The sequence below is a fragment of the Typha angustifolia genome, chromosome 4 (assembly GCF_048772165.1).
Source record: "Typha angustifolia cultivar Huaian chromosome 4, ASM4877216v1, whole genome shotgun sequence".
NCBI classification, from domain to species: domain Eukaryota; kingdom Viridiplantae; phylum Streptophyta; class Magnoliopsida; order Poales; family Typhaceae; genus Typha; species Typha angustifolia.
The window spans coordinates 6,060,594-6,079,578 of NC_133242.1; the positions used below are offsets into that span (position 1 = coordinate 6,060,594).

The window sequence follows — 18,985 nt, forward strand, 5'->3', positions numbered from 1 at the left end:
TATAATATATTCTATAATATAACAGAGAATAATATATATTGACTTCTATTTATAGTGAGTATTAAGAATTTGATTTCTGTTATTTTCAATCAATTTTAAATCCTAACACTCTGTTTGGATGGAGAAGATAGGAAAAAAAAATGAAGGGAATAGAAAATGAGAGAAGAGAAAAGAATACGAGAAAAAAGAAAATATTTTTATCTCATTTTGTTCGAATGTAATTGAGAGAAGAGAAAGTAAAAATAAATAAAAATAATATGTTATACATTATACCTTTTATCTAATATAAAAACTAGCATAAGTTATAATATCCATAAGATTACTCATTAAAATACATAAAATATACACAAGTTGTAATATTGATGATTTACAATATCTGGCACAAGCTATAATATGTAATATAATTACTTTTTTAAATTTTGTTAATAGAATGTCAAAAGTATTAAGTAAATAGTTAATAGAATAGGAATATATTTAAAATGTTAAAATATAAAAAAAGTATGTATTTTTTCTCTTCCGTTCTCTTAATTTCTCTTTTACTTTTGGAGAGGTCTTTTTTTTTTTTCTAACTCTCTATTTCTTTTTATTTCTCTCCCATTCTCTCGTAAAAATTCAATCTAAGTACATAAAAAATATTTTATCTCCTAGCTTTCTCTTCCTTTCTCTATTAATTCTTCATCAATATAGTGTTTAAATCTCAAAATAGTATTCAACCAAAATTGAAAAAACTTACCCGTGTAGAATGTGCATGAGTTATACAGCTTAGAAAGGTTATCAAAGAAAGGCTTGGGGGAGCTCTTGCCATTTGGGCAACTTACGACGACAACCTCCTTCAACCTCGAACAGCTATCAAAGGTGTTTGGGAAGCTCCAAGGGCTTTTACAACCTCTAGTCATAAGCTTTTTTAATCTTCTACTTGGCATTTGGAAAGCAATGAGATTTCCACGGTTTACGAAAAGGTAATAAAACTGAATAAATTAGAGATGAGAATAGGGTAATTTATTTGTTTTATAAATTACTTCATGTATTTTAATAGAATATTTTTTTGTCGATAATTTTCTACTTAGATTAAGTTAATTTAGAGTGTTATATAAAAATTATAGAAAAAAAAGGAGAGGTCGAGTTATAAAATTCTTAAGGTAGTAATTAGAATTTATGAAAAATGTAGGGTATGATTTTTAAAATTTCCTAATGAACAAAAATCCCCTAAGGTTGCTAAAAGAATTGGAAATGGTTTAACCTAACCCGTTGCGAGGGCAGTCGGATTTGGATCAGAGCCACCTTGAGGTCTAATTAGGGGTCTTGACGTAAACTTACCGGGAGGTGACGGAATTCGCCAAAACCCTAGTTATTCGCCTCATATATAAATACTCTGAACTCCATCTGCTATCGTCTCTGCTACATCCCTCGCGCCTCCATCTCTAAGACCTTAACCTAACCCTAACCCTAACCTCTCAATCAAATATGGCGGAGAGAGGCGGCGATCGCGGTGGATTTGGGCGCGGCTTCGGCGGCCGCGGCCGTGGTGACCGTGGGCGCGGTGACAGGCGCGGAGGTCGGCGAGGCGCTCGCCAGGAGGAGGAGAAGTGGGTTCCCGTGACTAAGCTCGGCCGCCTCGTCAAGGATGGCAAGATCAGCTCCATGGAGCAGATCTACCTCCACTCCCTCCCCGTAAAGGAGCACCAGATCGTCGAAACCCTAGTGAAGAATCTCAAGGACGAGGTCATGAAGATTATGCCGGTCCAGAAGCAGACACGTGCTGGTCAGAGAACCCGGTTCAAGGCCTTCGTCGTCGTCGGCGATGGCGACGGCCACGTCGGCCTCGGGGTGAAGTGCTCCAAGGAGGTTGCCACGGCTATCCGTGGCGCAATTATACTCGCTAAACTCTCGGTTGTGCCTGTAAGGAGGGGTTACTGGGGTAACAAGATTGGGAAGCCACACACCGTGCCGTGTAAGGTGACAGGGAAGTGTGGATCCGTTACGGTAAGAATGGTGCCGGCGCCGCGGGGTGCTGGGATCGTGGCGGCACGTGTGCCCAAGAAGGTGCTTCAGTTTGCGGGGATCGAGGACGTTTTTACTTCCTCACGCGGATCCACGAAGACTCTTGGAAACTTCGTTAAGGTCTGGAGAATGCTAAAAACTTATGTTTACGTCTGTTTATTTTATATGTTTTTTTTCCCAATTGATTGTTGCTGCTTATTACTTGAAGTTCTGGTCTACTTTGATCTATTGCCTTTCTGTTTTATTTGACTTATTATTACTTTGATCTCTTGATCACAATCTAGCACAGCTGATTTTGAATTTATTATGGTATCGCTCTTATGTGATTTAGTGTATCAATTTTCATTTGCTCTATCGAAGTGAGGTTAAAGTGTCTAGCATGTACCTTACTTTTGCTATTTCTGAATTTGTTTGTCTGAGGACTTTTAGCCATCTGCATAATCTGAGATGTTCTTTTTATATATTATTCTTTGTATTAACTTTTAAGGGATTATTAGTCAGACTGGCTATAAGCGGACATGTTGTAAGAGAAAATTTGCTATCTTTAAGACAAATAGATTCATGGTTAATATTGCAACTATTTTGAAGGATAGAAAAGCAAGTTGTTATTACTATTCAAAAGTTATATATTTGACTATCTAGGATGATGCCATGCGCTATGTTTGTAAGTTTAATAATGAGGCATCTCTGATTAGACTGTCAATCTTCATTTCTGTGGATTTTGAGTACTAGTTGGTGAACTCAATTTGGAATTAGTGAAGATCTGATGGGTGAGTTAAATGACAGTAGTTAAGCTAGTGTAGTTGTAAGGAGTTTTTATGATGTTGTAATGCTACTGGACATTTCTATACAACTAATATATCTTTGTGTTGTAGATTTTTATATTTAACAGTGAATCTTACAGTTCCATTGGATATTTTGTCTATGTTTAACCTCATAATATGTAGCTTGATATTATAATTTCAACATAATAATACAAAGTTATTGTTTTCAGAAAGCAGGGATAATGAAATAGACTAGGCCTTGTCCTGTATGTGTTTCAGTGAGGGGAAAAAAGAGCAAGGACCGTTTTCTCAACTCTTTCCACATAAATCATTCTACCACTTCGAGACTAGTTATTCTGGTTATTTATTTATTTGTACCCTTAGTCCGCTCCTCCCTTATTAGTATGTTTTTATTTCCCTCACATGAAGTAATTCCAACTGGTAAAATGCTCCAACCGAACACCAGAAACTAGAAGTCCACTTCTCAGGAAGCCTTTCCTTAGAGCACATTCAGAAGCTTTCATGTGCTCTACTTTCTGCGAGCAATTGTTGGATTGAAATATTTGGTAACATTATGACATGCAAATCTCTTATATTCAATACAATGTCCCTCTTGCTTCACTTTCACTCTTTGGGTGTCAATCTTTTGCATCGACTGGGCTTCTATTAACCTATTATTTGTAATTTGACTTCAATTCTCTTTTTTCTTATATTTTGTAATATGGTTAACAATTTAAGAGGACTGAATGTTGCACAAACTTGAGCTCATATTTGACATTGATATCTTAAAGAATGAAATGTATTCAAGTCCTTTTATTAGATTAAAATGAGGAGCAAATAGGCCCATCACCAAATTAGAGCTCGCAAGAGTGGAGGAGAAAGATGTCATTAGCAGTATTGAGCTAAATCAAGGAGGATCATTTTCCAGACTTGACAATTAGATGGGAATGCAATCACCCTAGGTGACTAAGGGTAGAAGAGTGCCACCAATAACTTGCAGGTTGGAATTGATTATCTTATGTGGGATACAGTAATTACTGGATGGATGCAGGTGGGCACTTGAAGCAACTGTAGAAGCACGCCTAGTGTCTGAGTTGTACTCTACTCTTAGACATGAAGGAATTCTTGGAGTATATTAAACGCAGTTCAAATGAGATGATTTATTCTATTTTATGTACCATATTGTTTGTGATGTTGAGTTAGTATCAACTCTAGGTAATTTGTGTTCATAAATGGCGCACGACAAGAGAGATAGTGGGTGGGTGGGAGGGAGGGAGGTCGAATTACACATTGAAAACAGGCAACTCTGAACATTGAGCAGAGTTTTGCCATAAATTTCTGTGCAGAGAATAATTATTTTGCAGTAGCAAGTATGGCATTTTCTATCTTCACTTATTTAGTGCACCAAGGACTTACCTGTTATCCAGTAATTTGTACGACTCCTGGAATAGATATTATTCTTGTTCTCTAATATCTGAGGAGCTTTCCCTTTTCCTGATAAGGTCAGTAGGCAATTGTCAAACTCTGTGATTTAAGCTAAATGTTTGCAATTCTTTGACATGTCTCTGCATATTGATGATAGTCAAATGGAACTAATAATGTTCCATCAGACAATTTTAGCAATCTTAGTTCTCTCTCAATATTTTTAGATGTCATTGACTGTTATGTTACCTCTGGTTTATCTCTAGTATAGCAGCATTCTGTAGGTATGTGTCATATGTTTCCTTCCATATCAGCTTAAGTTCTTCTAATTTTAACGATTTGTGTACAGGGCCAGTAGTCATCCCCTGCTTCTCAAAACCTCTATATAACATTTTTCTACTTTTCTATTCTTAGTCCTTCCTAAATCACTGAAATACATTAACATCTGAATACTTAACTATTTTGCAGGCTACATTTGACTGTCTCATGAAGACCTATGGTTTCCTTACTCCTGACTTTTGGAGGGAAACTCGCTTCAGCAAGTCTCCTTTCCAGGAGTACACAGACTTCCTTGCCAAGCCAACCAAGGCAATCCTTGCGGATGATTCTGAGAGGATTGAAGCTTAGGATGCCGAGAGTTTCTAAATTTCCTTGTTTTGCAGTTAATTTTGTCTGTCAAGCAGTTTGCCTTTTAGGTGAGTATTATATCGAATGAGACTAGCTGCAGAATGTTTATTGATTTAAGTTTTGCTTGTTACCTTGAACAGTCTTCTGCTTTTAGTTAAATGGAGGAATCCTTGGACCTGTAAGTCATTATTATACTTTCTAAATATCTGTCTGCTGTTCATCAAAAGTGATCTTATGTCATTGTGCTCCTTGAGTTCATGTATTTGAGACATAGTGCCCTTGTGGAAGGATGGCATAGCTGTGCACATCTATTGTCTTGGATCTTTGCGACGATAGCAGCAGCCTAGTCCATATTGGGACTTTCTATATGACATCTTTTTCTTTCTCTAATTTCTTTATTTGTTCAGGCAGGTTTCAGTGGTGTGGCTGCACGTTTATTGCTTGGTTGTGGTCAGATTTGGTATTTATGTAGGCTTTCTTGTTCAACAACTATTTGAACGCACGATCATCTAAAATAATGAGTTTACTAGTTCGTTTATTTCTGAAAATGCGAGTGCCCTAATATTTATATCCTGTGGACGATTTCTGACTACTCTCTCTCCCTACCTGTAGATATAGCTTGTTTGATCATGTCGACTTAAGTATTATGTGTGTTAAATGAGTTAGAGTTGAACGTGGAGTTCTAACCATCGCTCGTCTATTAAACGAGTCTAGTCTTGAGCTAAAGCAGAGGCAGAGCTCGAGCTTTGGGAGATTCGGCTGAGGTCGCTCTAGCTCGACTCGCTTACACCTATAACTTGGTCCTTTCTATATCTGGTTTGCTCAAGCTGCACAGCACAATTCCCTTTAAAACCTAGCGGAGCATTTACAAATATGATTCAAAAATATCTTTAAAGTTAGTACTTGGCTATTTCAAGTCTTCTATAATATTTTACACGTCTAATTAATTTTGAAATTTAAATATTAAGTGAGTTAGAAAACCATTAAAATAGCTAACCAATATGAAAAATTCTTCGGCTATTACCGTTTGTGTTATTTAAGTTTTAAAATATGTTAAAAATGTAAAAAAAAAAAAAGTTTGGGAGGGGTAGTTTAGTCAAAGGCTCTGACTTGCTATGGATTCAACATTTCTTTTATTAGTTTGCTAATTCGTATGACAATTTAATTTCTGCATAAGATAAAGTAAATCTCAATATGAAGGTGCTAGCGTAGTCTCAAGAAATAAAAGTAGACTAGAAACAAGAAAAATAAAATAATGAGTTAGAAAAACATTATTTCTTTGTGAAGTTTTCAATACTATATCATATTATTAATTTTAGATCTCTTATAAGTTTTCATATTGAGACTACCAAAAACTTAGCTACTAAGATTTTTAAATATCTTCTCTAAATATAAAGAAAAGTTAAAGAAAAAATTAAGAGTCTTAAATATCTTATCTATAAGTCTTATATAAGATCAAAATAAAGCATTAATTTCTTCTAAAATCAACAAAATTGACTACTTATATATTTATACTGTCGGGCCGACCATTGCAAGGTCTCATCGGGAGTCTTGCACTCAATTAAATTTTTACTGAAATGGAAGACCATTTCCGCCTTGGTAATTCCAACTCATAACACCAAAATAGTTATTATTGGTCAACCGCTACCTCTCTCTCCTCTCCCATATCCACCCATCACCATGGCAATCTGTGCTCCATCTCCGCCAATGTCACCTCATAACTTCTTCTTCCATTCCTTCTTGACCTTCACTTTCTTCTCCGTCAGCCTACTCATCCCATCGGCCAATCCACTCTCCTTCACCTATAACTTCTCCGCCCTCATCGACGACACCCCTGACATGATCGACTTCCAAGGCGACGCATTCTTCAACAAGGTCATCAAGCTCACCAAAGACGAGCTCATAGGACCCATCACGAGCAGCGCCGGGCGAGCTGTCTACGGAGCCCCGATCCAACTCTATGATACCAAATCCGGCCATTTGGCCAACTTCGCCACTCGCTTCTCCTTCGTCATCAACGCCACCGACGACAACTACTACGGGGACGGCCTCGCCTTCTTTCTCTCTCCTTACCCTTCTCGCCTCCCAGAGGACTCCACCGGCGGCTACTTGGGCCTTTTTAATCGCGACACGGCAGAGGACGCAGCGGCGAACGAGATGATCGCTGTGGAGTTCGATAGTTACAAGAACGAGTGGGATCCGAGCTCAAATCATGTCGGGATTAATTTGAACACGATAAATTCCACGGTGACGACGACGTGGGGGAGTAGTATGAGAGACGGACGGATGGGAAATGCGTGGGTGAATTATAATGCTAATACAAAGAATCTGAGCGTGTTCTTAACCTACGACGACCACGACAATGCGATATTTTTGGGTCTTCCAATTATCTCTTATACCGTCGATCTCCGAGAGCTATTGCCGGAGCAAGTCGCGATCGGATTCTCCGCCGCCACCGGTCAGGCTGCCGAGTTGCATAAGATATTATACTGGGAATTCAACTCAGATCTGGATCCCAAGAAAGGGATCAAGATTGAGTTACTGGTGATACTGGTTGTCGGTATTGGCGTCTTGATCTTTGTAATTGGATTGATTTCTTTTCTCCTATGGAAAAAGAGGGCAAGAAGATGGAGAGGAGAAGAAGAAGGTGATGGCATGGAGTACGATGAGCTCACCGACGAGTTCGAGAAACGAAGTGGACCCAAGAGATTCCTCTACAGCGAGCTACTCCTCGCGACGAACAACTTCGCGGCGGCCGGCAAGCTCGGCGAGGGAGGATTCGGGGCGGTCTACCGCGGATTCTTGCGCACTTCGAATCTATCCGTGGCGATCAAAAGAATATCCAAAGCTTCGAAACAGGGGAGGAAGGAGTACGTCTCGGAGGTCAAGATCATAAGCCAATTAAGGCATCGGAATCTCGTGCAGCTCCTCGGCTGGTGCCACGACCGCCGCGACTTCTTGCTCGTCTACGAGTTGATGCCCAACGGAAGCTTAGATTCGCATCTCTACACCAACGCGCGATCGCTGACGTGGCCGGTGAGGTACCGGATCGCGCTCGGCTTGGCCTCGGCGGTTCTCTATCTCCACGAAGAGTGGGACCACTGCGTGGTTCACCGCGACATCAAGCCGAGCAACGTGATGCTGGACGCGTCGTTCAACGCCAAGCTCGGCGACTTCGGCCTCGCGAGGTTCGTCGATCATGATGGTGTCAGCGGCGGCGGCGGACCAACAACGGTTCTTGCTGGGACGATGGGGTACTTGGCGCCGGAATGTATCACCACCGGCAACTCCGGCAAAGAATCCGACGTCTACAGCTTCGGAGTCGTGGCATTAGAGATCGCGTGCGGGAGAAGGCCGTCGGAGCCCGACGAGGAGCCGAGCAGGGTTAGATTGGTGCCATGGGTGTGGGAGATGTACGGAAGGAAGCAAGTGATTGAAGCTTCCGATGCGAGGCTAAACGGCGAATTCGAGGAGCAAGAAATGGAGAGGTTGATGGTTGTGGGATTATGGTGTGCTCATCCGGATTATAATTTACGGCCGACGATACGGCAGGCGATCAGTGTGCTCAAATTCGAAGCGCCGTTGCCTGGTCTTCCGTCGAAGATGCCGGTGCCGACGTTTTACCAGCCGCCGATTGATTCGGGCATTTTGTCATACACCTTGACGGAAGGAACTAGGAGTACGCCTGATCCAGATGTTGGTAGCCATGCAAGTTCTAGCTCAAGCAGCAGTTCTACTTCATCCTCTTCTGAGAAATTACTACAATCATAATTACATATATAGATCTCCTGCACTGGAAATAGTAGCTCATCGAGGTTTGCTTGGAAACTAGTATTTTATATGCCTGCAAGGTGTTTGTTATTTGTTCTCTATGAAGATGCATTGCTCATTAAGAAATATCTAAGAACATGTACTGTTGAAATTTGGTTCCAATCAGAAAAGGCGTTCGGCATTTGTTTTTGGTTCCGTAGTTCAAATGAGACCATCTCCATTCGAAAATTATGGTGGCACTCTAACGGGTTTGAAGATTTTCAACAATTCAAGAGTTCTTGAGGAGCTAGTGTTTGAAGTCAGTTCGAACGTCTTTTAAAGAGAGCGCATGTATTCAAATGGGTCAAACGTGTTGCAGATTTTTTTCTTTAGCAAGTCATACATATAAATAGTTTTCTTGGATTTTAGGATATTTAAAGAGAGGGTTTTATTTTAATAAGAGAAGAGAGTTTTGTGATAAGGTACTTCTCTATTGTATTAGGAGATAATAGAATGTGGAAATTTTTGTATTTGCATCACTATTAATAAGCTTGAAGCTTTACACTGTCTTAAATATAAGCATATTGCTAAATCACATGAGTTCTTTCTTCTACGTGATTTACATATTTGCTTGTATTTATGGTTTTAGAATCGCTTTTCATTTCCCTCTACCTTCTTGGATTTCCCAACAAGTGGTATTAGAGCCAATGGTTTAATTTAGACTTTTGGATTTAGGAATAGCATTAGATTCAGTTTATTGATTTACAAAGAAATGTCAGGATCATCCAAATTAAAGAAAATTATTTTAAACATAAATTTGAAGTTGAGAAGTTTGATGACAATAATAATTTTGGGATGAGACAATATGAAGTAATTTATGTCTTATTTCAATAAGAATTGGATATTATATTGAAAGAAAAGCCCAAAGAGATCACATAAAAAAATTGAGAGAGAAAAGTCAGCAAGCTTGTAACATGATTTGCCCTTATCTTATGAAGGGCCAAAAGTATTTTGTGATGAAGAAGACCATAGCAAAGAGCTTGTGAAAGAAATTAGAGAATAAATTCAAGACTAAGAGCATTAGTAACTGACTCTATTTGAAAAAGAAGTTATTTTAATTTCAGTATAAGATTGAAACGCCTATGACTGAGCACTTGGATGCCTTCAACAATTAAATGCAGATTTACAAAATTTGGATGTGAAAATATTGGATGAAAATAAAACCTTGCTGTTATTGAATTCATTGCCTAATGTATATGATTATTGACTACTACTTTATTATGATGATATTACAAATGCATTGATAAATTATAAATATTATAAGATGGATAAGTAGGTTCATATGAACTCTCCTTTAGCTTTGATAGTAAGTGGTAAGTCAAAAATTAAAAAATTTAGCAAGCAAGTTGCATCATCTAGTAAAAATATTTTTGCCAAAAGCAAATGTTAATATTATCACAACCAAAAGGTATTGGAAAAAAGATTGTTCAACATATTTAAAGATGAGATTGATAATTTAGATTTAGATATTGTACTTAGTAGTTGGTTTGTATCATGCCATATAAATGAGTGGATTTTGGATTCGGGTTACATTTATAATATGTGTTCTTTATCATGATTGGTTTTGCAACTTTTGAAAAACTAAACGAGCGTATGATTTCTATGGGTAATAAAATTGCTTGTAAAATTGGAGGAATTGATATAGTTCGTTTACAATTAAATGATAGATTAGTAAAATAGTTAACAGGGGTTCGCTATGTTCTTGATTTGAAGAAAAATCTCATCCCATTGAGTATATTAGAATCTAAAAGCTACAATAGCAATGAAAGATTTACTCTTTGAAAGTTGCATTAGATATTTTGGTTGTGATAAATGGTTCACGGAAAAGAAATTTATATTTTTTGTAGGGCGATACTGTGATAGGCAAGCAGAAAAATAAATCTTGAAGCCCAAATTTGAAGAATGTGGTCTTTAGTAGAGTAATAAGTTTTTGTGAGTCTTCTATTTTGAATCAAGAGCATTTGGAGAAAAACACGACTAAAGACTTTCCACAGAAGGTACAGATTGAAATCCCTATGGTTGTTCATGACTAAAGTCTATTAGGCAAAAAATTTAGATGTAGAAAACTTATGTTTACATAAGGAGGAGATTTCAACTTAGAGAGTTTTGTAGAAAAGAAAATTAATTGCAAATAGTAGATCAAGAAGGAAGACTCAAAAACTTGCACGGTGTATTGACAGGATGATATATCATTTATAGTTGTTTACGACGATAGTAGAGTTTTGAAAGGGGTCAAGGTCCAACATTATTTAGACTTGATCTATTATTTACATATTTGATTAATTAGAATTGACATAGTGCGCTCACACACTTTGCACTCTAGAGATAGTTTGTTTAACATTTGAAGTTTCACCGTAGTTGATTGCCTTCGGGTTTTGAGGTGGTGCACAAACTTTGCATAGTGAAGGCCAATTAAAGTTCTCTGAAAGTCACGCAATATTTGATGGTTTTAGAATTTGCAATCATTTTGCAATGGTAGAGAGAAATTTGATTGAAATCTAATAACTATCGCTAAGATGGAGAATATTCAAGTTTTGGCATGAATTAGAAAAGGCGTTCAAATGGATTGGATCTCGAATTTTGATGTAGGTGAAATTAGAGGTATTAGAACCCTAACTCATGAGGCTAACACCATCTAAATTTTTATAATTTTCTTATATGCAAATCGGTCCAGATCTGGTTTGTAACATTAGCCTTATACACTTGCATACTAGAAACATTCAACATTCATTCTCTTCTAATTGCCTTATGCATAAATTTAACACTCAAATTAGAATTATCACTCAATCATTTCAAATACTTATTAGACAGTAATTTAAATGTCACAATCTTATTCTGATAGACTCACACACAACTATGAGGTGCAGATAAGCTCTTGATTTGAAAAGATAAGCTATCTTGCATTGGAGGAGCATGTAATCTAAACCCATTCTTTTTTACAAATAATAGTCACTCTTGAGCTTCCATTCTTTAAATTCTTGAATCTATAGCTATTTGTAATGTGATACTCTTTTAATAACTCTTTAAAGGTTGTCACAGTTGGAAAAGTCATTCTCAACTTTAATTTGGGAGTTTTCAATATCTTGTCAGGATAATTTTTAAATAGTTGTGTTATTTCATTAGTTTAAGAGTGAGGAATAGTATGCATATTATCACTAGTATCTGACTACTAAACATTATCTAAAAAATCTGCATCATGAGATGAATCACCTTTTTTTTTATTGAAGGTATCTGTTTTTGTCTATTAACAACTTCTCCATCTTTATCAGATGAACTATCAATCTATTTATAACTGTCTTCAGAGTAACTATTATATGAATGTTGACCACTCATTTCACTATTTGACTATTCTTCTTCCTCAATCAAATTTTTGCCTTTTCTTGCACTCATCTCATTATCCTTATTTTGTACTTGTTCATCTTTAGCTGTAGATCTCTCATCTTTAGTTGAAGGTCCCTCATCTTCAATTGTAGCTATATGTCCCTCAATTATATGCCCCTCAATATAAACTTCAATAATAGTTGAGGGAGTGTGTTGGCTAAACATCAGCAGCACATCACCATACGTTTTTATTTGGACAGATCCAATGAAATCTATCCTAAGGTACATGTAATAGATCTTACTTGTAATCGGTAATTCTAGCTTTTCTAAAATGTCCATAATTTCAATATATGACATCAAATCAAGATCAACATTAATATACTTAATTTCACCATCTACATAATGCTTATAGGGTTCCTCTATAATTTTTTTCACCATAATATATAATTATGTTACATACCAGATTTGGAATGATCCGTTTGTAGGATGATTATGAAAATTTAAGTGATAATAGCCTCACGAGATAGAGTTCTAATGACCTTACTTTCACGTCAATCGGATGTCTGGATGGAAAAATATAACTAAAATAGTGAAGCAAGGTCAGAATAGGGTAGAATAGTAAATATCCGATGTTGCGGCGGTCATTGGAGGGGGGTGGACGGCCAAGGGTGGTGGTGGACGGTCGTAGGGTAAGGTGGATGCTAGAGGTGATGGTGGCTATGGATTGAAGGTAGAATTAGGGTTTCTAACTTAGATCTACTCCTAGAAAAATAAAGATGACCTATAGCTATGATAAAATGGTAAATGCGATAATATAGAAAATAACTAAACTCAATTAAGTTTTCAATGCTGGGATTCTTAGATTCTTTGACCTGCCACTGATAAAGTTCGAATTTAGAGAAACCTTGAATACGGAAGTTGTAGATCAAGACGCCTTCGATATTCTCCAAGTGGTTTCGTAATATTTGGTTATCTGTGGAATATATTTTAAATATTTTTCCGAAACTACGTATAGCTGAATTAGTTAACTAATAAATTCTAACATAATAAGATTCTAATTAAAGCAAATAAGCAGATAAGATAACTAGACTTAAATCTATTAAACCGAATCTCCTTTTAATGTAATCCAATCTGACCCGGTTCGTATCAAACCAAAGTATGACTAAGATCACGCATCTGTTGGCAATACCATAAACAAATAACCATTATAAAATTATATCCTAAATCAATAGCCAATAAAAAAAAAAGGAACGGTATAAACTTTCAATATATAATCAATTTGAAAACTAAATTTTTACTCCCTTAAGGACATGATTCCAAATTCGTGCAAAAATTAATCTTCTTTATACAAATCCTAATCCCTGTAAATCCATGACATACAGAAAAGAAATTTTTTAAATAGTATCCATATCAAGACACAAAATTTAACTATACATTCTAAGGTTTCCAAGATAAAAAGTTGCTAGAAGCCACTACTATGTATATACGACACAAAAGACATCTTAGAGATAAAAAAATATGATGAAATCACTTTGTTTTTTCTTACCTTAACAACCAAATCTTCTCTGATCTTACAATAATGATATTGCATGTCGATAGTTGGAGGATACTTTATGATCACAATGTGGGAAGATCGCTACATTGGAGAGTGGGTTTGCCTGGTGAGATCGTCTGCTAGGATTCGCTGTGTTAGGTTTCTTGTAGGCTTCGTGTGAAGGAGGAAAGGCAAGTACACAAAAAGGGGAAAGTGGGGCCTTAAAAAACTATAAGTTCATTGAGGGTAAAGTTTCTGCTAGCTAAATTGATAATCTCATTAATTTGTTAGGGGTATAGTTGATCATTATGCGTTTTCTATCATCGTCGTTACCTATTTTTTTTCGCCCCAAAATTTAGGAGTGACATTGTAATTTAAAAAAGAATTTAGGAGGTCTCCATAAAAATTTGATATAGTTCGGAGAGTATCAACAGAATTAACCTTATACGGAAAGTCATCGATGCACATCAATATATATATTAGCAATTGTTTATTCCATTTACATAAAATTAAGTACAAATATATCAATACTCACATTCTCTACATCACAATACACATCAAACTATATATGATCAACTATTAATTCTATTTACTTCTTATATATATATATATATATACTGAGAGTATGAACTGCAAGCAAGCAGCTGATATCTTCTTCATGATCTTTATTTAGTACTTGCAAGGAGCTGGAACAACAGTTCCCTTCTTACTCCACTTAGCATTCTCGCATGTACTTTTTGTTGGGCTACCACCAACTTTTGCAACTAGATTGATGTTCTGCAGCACTATGCCATGGCAAGGAATGCTTTCACTGCAGCTAAACTTAACAGCAACTTGAGAAGCACTTGTCCCTTTGATGTTTTGGTAGAGAATGTTGCTTACTTCCACAGCTGAATTCTACATTAATAATCAAGTCAGATTAAGAAGGAGAAATTATTAATTGTCATAAAAAACTTTTCAAATTTCAGCAATTGCTACTACATTCTTCAAATATTATAATTGTCACTGAAATTATTGAATTCTTCTACAACTATCATTCCATTAGTTAGATATAATTAATCACTAATAAATCTTAACTGAGATGTCGAAAAGATCACTTTACCCTTATCATGTAAGTAGCTAACAATGGTAAAGAAAAAAAAAAATCTAGTATCATATGATATCGCTAAAGCATGATCCAAATATCTTGATACTTTTAACAACATTAGATACATCCACTAATTTTAACAAGCCATCTAATATTAGGAGATGTCAATATAATGACAATTATGATATTGAGAAAAATTAATTGGAAATTATGCAATAAAACTCATACACTTGTTGCTATGCATTCATTGCCGGTGCCGCGGTCGCAATAGTTTTGCTCAATGATTATGGGATTTTGCACATCATTCATCACCAAGTTCTTGAAGACGATATTCTTGGCATAACCACTTCCTCCCTGTTTGCCAGAAACATAGGTTAAAGTTAAGTAATAGTACCAAGATGAACAAGGAAATAATAGCAGATATCCATGCACAGAAATATATAGCTAGATTAATGTACACTTCTAATGATGTAAGAGGTTGAAATTTTAAATGCATGGGAACTAATTACAACTTTACCGTTCTCAACAAAAAAGAATGAGAAATTTTCTTATTTTCCTTTCATTTCTCTTAATTGCTTTCTACACTCAACCTCCTTCACCCGTGGAAAGTTATTTTAATTTCTTATTCTAGCATAAAAGGGTCTATACTGGTATAAATTATTTTAGTATTTAATTGTATGCTAGTATAAATATACAATAATGACACTTGATATGATAAAAATTTAAATGATAGTTTGATAAATGACTAAAATACCCTTTATAATGAGGGGTTGATTAAAATGATAACTTTTTAAAGGTAAAATAGTAATTTATAAAATATAGAAATATTAGATAAAAGAGGAGAGGAGATAGAAGTAGGTTTATATATTAAGAGGTTTATATCAATAAGTCCATCCTTATTTTGCAAATGGACGAGAGCATCAAAAAATCACTAAAAATATCCTGAGTAGGGATCCTTTTAGAAGACCTTGTAACATTTTTCCATTGATATATTATATCCCCTCTGATATATACTATATCAGGAATGTAGGAAAATGACCAACCTGCCATGTCTTGATTCTGACCCCATTTTGGGTGCCACTGAATTGTGCTGTGTCTATGGTAACACCTGAGACTTGAGCTCTTGATTTGCCTGCTCCTAAACTCCCAATACTGACGAAAGGAATCATAACAAATATTTGCAACTTAGGAAACAGAAAAAAAGAAACCACAAAAAATATAGCTAAAATTAGAAAAAAAAAAGAGAGATGGAGTTGAAATAGTTTCAGACCTGATTCCATGGCCAGGTCCACAGACTATTTTGGTAGCCTTTACGCCTTTCGATCCGGTCACGATAGATATACAATCATCACCTTCATTTAAATAAAAATTAAAAAAAAATATAATGATTTTCAGTGGCAATTCTGAAAGTGTCAAAAGATTTTAGAGGCAATTATGATATTTTAAAAGCTTTCAGCGGTATTATCGTACGTTAAAAAGACCTTAAAAATAAAATAAAGACCGATTCTCATGAAAAGTACTCATTTTATTTTACTATCTAGTGGCAAAGAAATTGTATATATTTCTAAGCAAAATATATAGATAGATTAGATACTAGAAGTGGCTTTATCTGTCTTAGTTTAATTACCGGTCTTGATGACACAATTGGTTATCTCAATATTCTTGGTTCTGGTCACATGAATGCCATCAGTGTTAGGGCTGGATGAAGGAGCAGTGATGGTGAGCTTAGCAGCTCTCACATTGCTGCACTTCTCAAAGTTTACATGGATCTGTTGGCTATTTTCCACTTTCAGATTCTCCACCCTCAGATTGTTGCAAGAATAGAATGTCATGGCCTGCCAAAAATGAGAAAATTTTTTCATACATTCCTCCAAACAATTTATGGATTTCACGAAAATGGCACAAATAGATCGATGATCATACCGTAGGGGCATTCTTGCAAGGCTGAAGAAGTTTATCAAATGAAAGAAGTTAGTGTCTTTCTAATGAGGAAAATAAATTGTAAAGAATGAGTAAATGTTTATAGAAATGCCTACAAGAGACTTGTTGACTTTGCAAGACTTTTGCCACCATATCTTTCCGTTACCATTGATGGTTCCACCACCAGTCACAGTGAGATTTTTTATTCCATTGAATAGCATCCAGTGTCTTCGGTTCTTCGATGTCCAATCTGACGATCTCGAAGAAGCTTCAATTGTCCCCTCAATCTGATATATAACGTTTACAAAGTGGGACTTGGTATTAAAGCAGTTCAAACCATAGCAACAACTGCTTGTTTGCATTAAGACATGATCAATTCGAATAATCTTACCATTATTGTAACACTTGATGCACAAGACCCATAGAAGGTAATTGGCTTAAGGAGGTACTTCTTCTTAGGGACTAAAAGAACAGCTGAAATAGAAGAGGAACAAGCTTTTGCCCAGGCCTTCTCAAATGCCTAAGAAAACAAAGACTAGTGTCATTCTGCATGGCTGGTCTCTTAGATATACTATAGAGAAGCCAATAACTACTACTAACAGAACTAATTGATGATCTATAACCCAACTGCTAGTTCATTACCTTTGTATCATCTGTACTTCCATCACCTTTAGCACCAAATTTATCCACATTGAACACACCCTGCGAGATATCCACTTGATCGAAAGTTTCTAGAGCGAACCGACCCCAGTCATCGTACGCCATTGCACCATCGTCGACGCTGTCAGGCTCACTGAAATTTGTAGGATAAGAGCTGATATTATATGAAGAGGTGTCATTGGAACAGCCAAGGTTGGTGTCATCTTCCAAGTTACCATAGCAGGTATGGTGATTTAAGAATAGCATGAGAATTGAGAATGAAAGAAGCTTAAGTAGGGCCATTTGTAGTCTCTCACAAACAAGAAATAAGAGAATATAACTATATTGGTATTGGATATGTTGTGGGGGATCCATGAAATGATGAGGACTATATATAGAAAATGGAAGTTGCTTGGTCATGTCATTGAGATAGAGATTGGAGGGCATCAATCAATATATTTGAGTCCTAGGTATGGAGTGAGATGAAAGAGTCCAAAAAGTAACAATCTCTATAGCAAATTTGAACCAAGTTCTCACCATATTTCTTCTTCTAAGTTTGCCAAAAATAGAAACCAAGAGTAATGATGAAGAATTTAGTTTCATTTGCCCTTCTTTGGTTCATCGAATACTTGCTTAGGTGGAATGCATCGACTTGTTAAACTCTAGGTAAAAAGAAGTATATCACCATCATGTCATGGGCATCAATCAGATAGGTGGCACTTGAATATGTAATGTCAGGAAATTAATGTTAATGAATTTAAGACCTCATATGCTCAGTTTGTATTTCTGAAACTATACTAGTAAAAATTATTATGATAAATTGCGGTCATAAACTATTGGTATATTAGTTGTTCTGCATAATATATAGGATTCTTGCTGACATAGCTCAGTAATCATACTAAATATCGTGAGAGTATATGTATGTACATCGCCAAATAATTTACTAAGTATTATTGTTATTTTGATGAGGAACAATTTCAGTATATGACATCAGGCAATGTTAGACATTAGGCTTGATGGTTGAAGAACTTAGTTAGCAGGAGAAGACGGTGTACGCTTCGCAAATGAACAACATTTGCGTGCTTTTCTTGCCATGTCGCATGGCGATATTGAGTTACGGAACTTGTCATAGTAGGAGATGATTATGAATCTCTCATTCCTTTTTCCTTGTCAAGATTTGGCAAGAGTAGGGATGGGCTTGAATGAGTGTCCTAGTAAAACTTTAATAGTGATGTAATCCTTACAGACTTTACATTGCATCTTATCCATCACACATGCATATATATATCTTAAGTTGGAGGTAAACGCTATTTCTTAGGAGTAGAAAGATTGTTAGGCTTCAAAGTATGGGCTAAAATTTCTATGCATGCATCACATTATATCTCATGCATCCTTTTGTACGTTAAAGTGAGAGCTTTCGTCAAGATAATCATCAAATATAACCTCAAATGATACACGTAATTGTAACCCTTCATGTGACAAGATATCTCATCGTTCTATGATGATCATCTAGTTCTCTCGTCTGATTGCGACTGATGACTTTCTAGGTAGATATCAAATTATTTTAATGCAAATCCATGGTTAAAGGGATATAAATTGTTTGCTTAGAGTAATGTAATCTTATAGCAGGCTTAATACAGATGAATCTAACACTACTTGGTCTGTGAAAATGTGAAGAATTTATAACATGTCAGAGGATAATAGTCTTCTTTTGCTTCCAATTTTATTACGAAATTTTTACATAATTGCCACTGAAATCTTTCAAATATCACATTAGCCACCCTAATTATTGTGTTATTTCGAAAATATTATTATGATTAATTTTAACAGAATATTCCTAACATATATTATTAAAGTTAA

The 18,985-nt window shown here is 36.0% G+C and overlaps 3 protein-coding genes across 3 annotated transcripts; 2 read left to right on the forward strand and 1 right to left on the reverse strand.

The window, feature by feature from the left end:
- The first annotated feature begins 1,394 nt into the window (after nt 1-1,394).
- Nucleotides 1,395-5,040, forward strand: LOC140759253 (small ribosomal subunit protein uS5x-like). Its single transcript, XM_073095762.1, has 2 exons — nt 1,395-2,121; nt 4,656-5,040. Exons 1-2 carry the CDS (start codon nt 1,465-1,467, stop codon nt 4,812-4,814), a joined length of 816 nt encoding a protein of 271 aa, XP_072951863.1. The 5' UTR covers nt 1,395-1,464; the 3' UTR covers nt 4,815-5,040.
- A 1,330-nt stretch (nt 5,041-6,370) lies between these two features.
- On the forward strand, nt 6,371-9,102 carry LOC140758961 (L-type lectin-domain containing receptor kinase IX.1-like). Its single transcript, XM_073095386.1, has one exon. It carries the CDS (start codon nt 6,495-6,497, stop codon nt 8,583-8,585), a length of 2,091 nt encoding a protein of 696 aa, XP_072951487.1. The 5' UTR covers nt 6,371-6,494; the 3' UTR covers nt 8,586-9,102.
- A 4,864-nt stretch (nt 9,103-13,966) lies between these two features.
- On the reverse strand, nt 13,967-17,447 carry LOC140759511 (polygalacturonase-like). Its single transcript, XM_073096091.1, has 9 exons — nt 17,129-17,447; nt 16,878-17,006; nt 16,603-16,773; nt 16,490-16,510; nt 16,194-16,401; nt 15,837-15,918; nt 15,610-15,718; nt 14,795-14,920; nt 13,967-14,376 (listed from the first exon to the last, which is right to left on the reverse strand). Exons 1-9 carry the CDS (start codon nt 17,426-17,428, stop codon nt 14,149-14,151), a joined length of 1,374 nt encoding a protein of 457 aa, XP_072952192.1. The 5' UTR covers nt 17,429-17,447; the 3' UTR covers nt 13,967-14,148.
- Between the last annotated feature and the right edge of the window lie 1,538 nt (nt 17,448-18,985).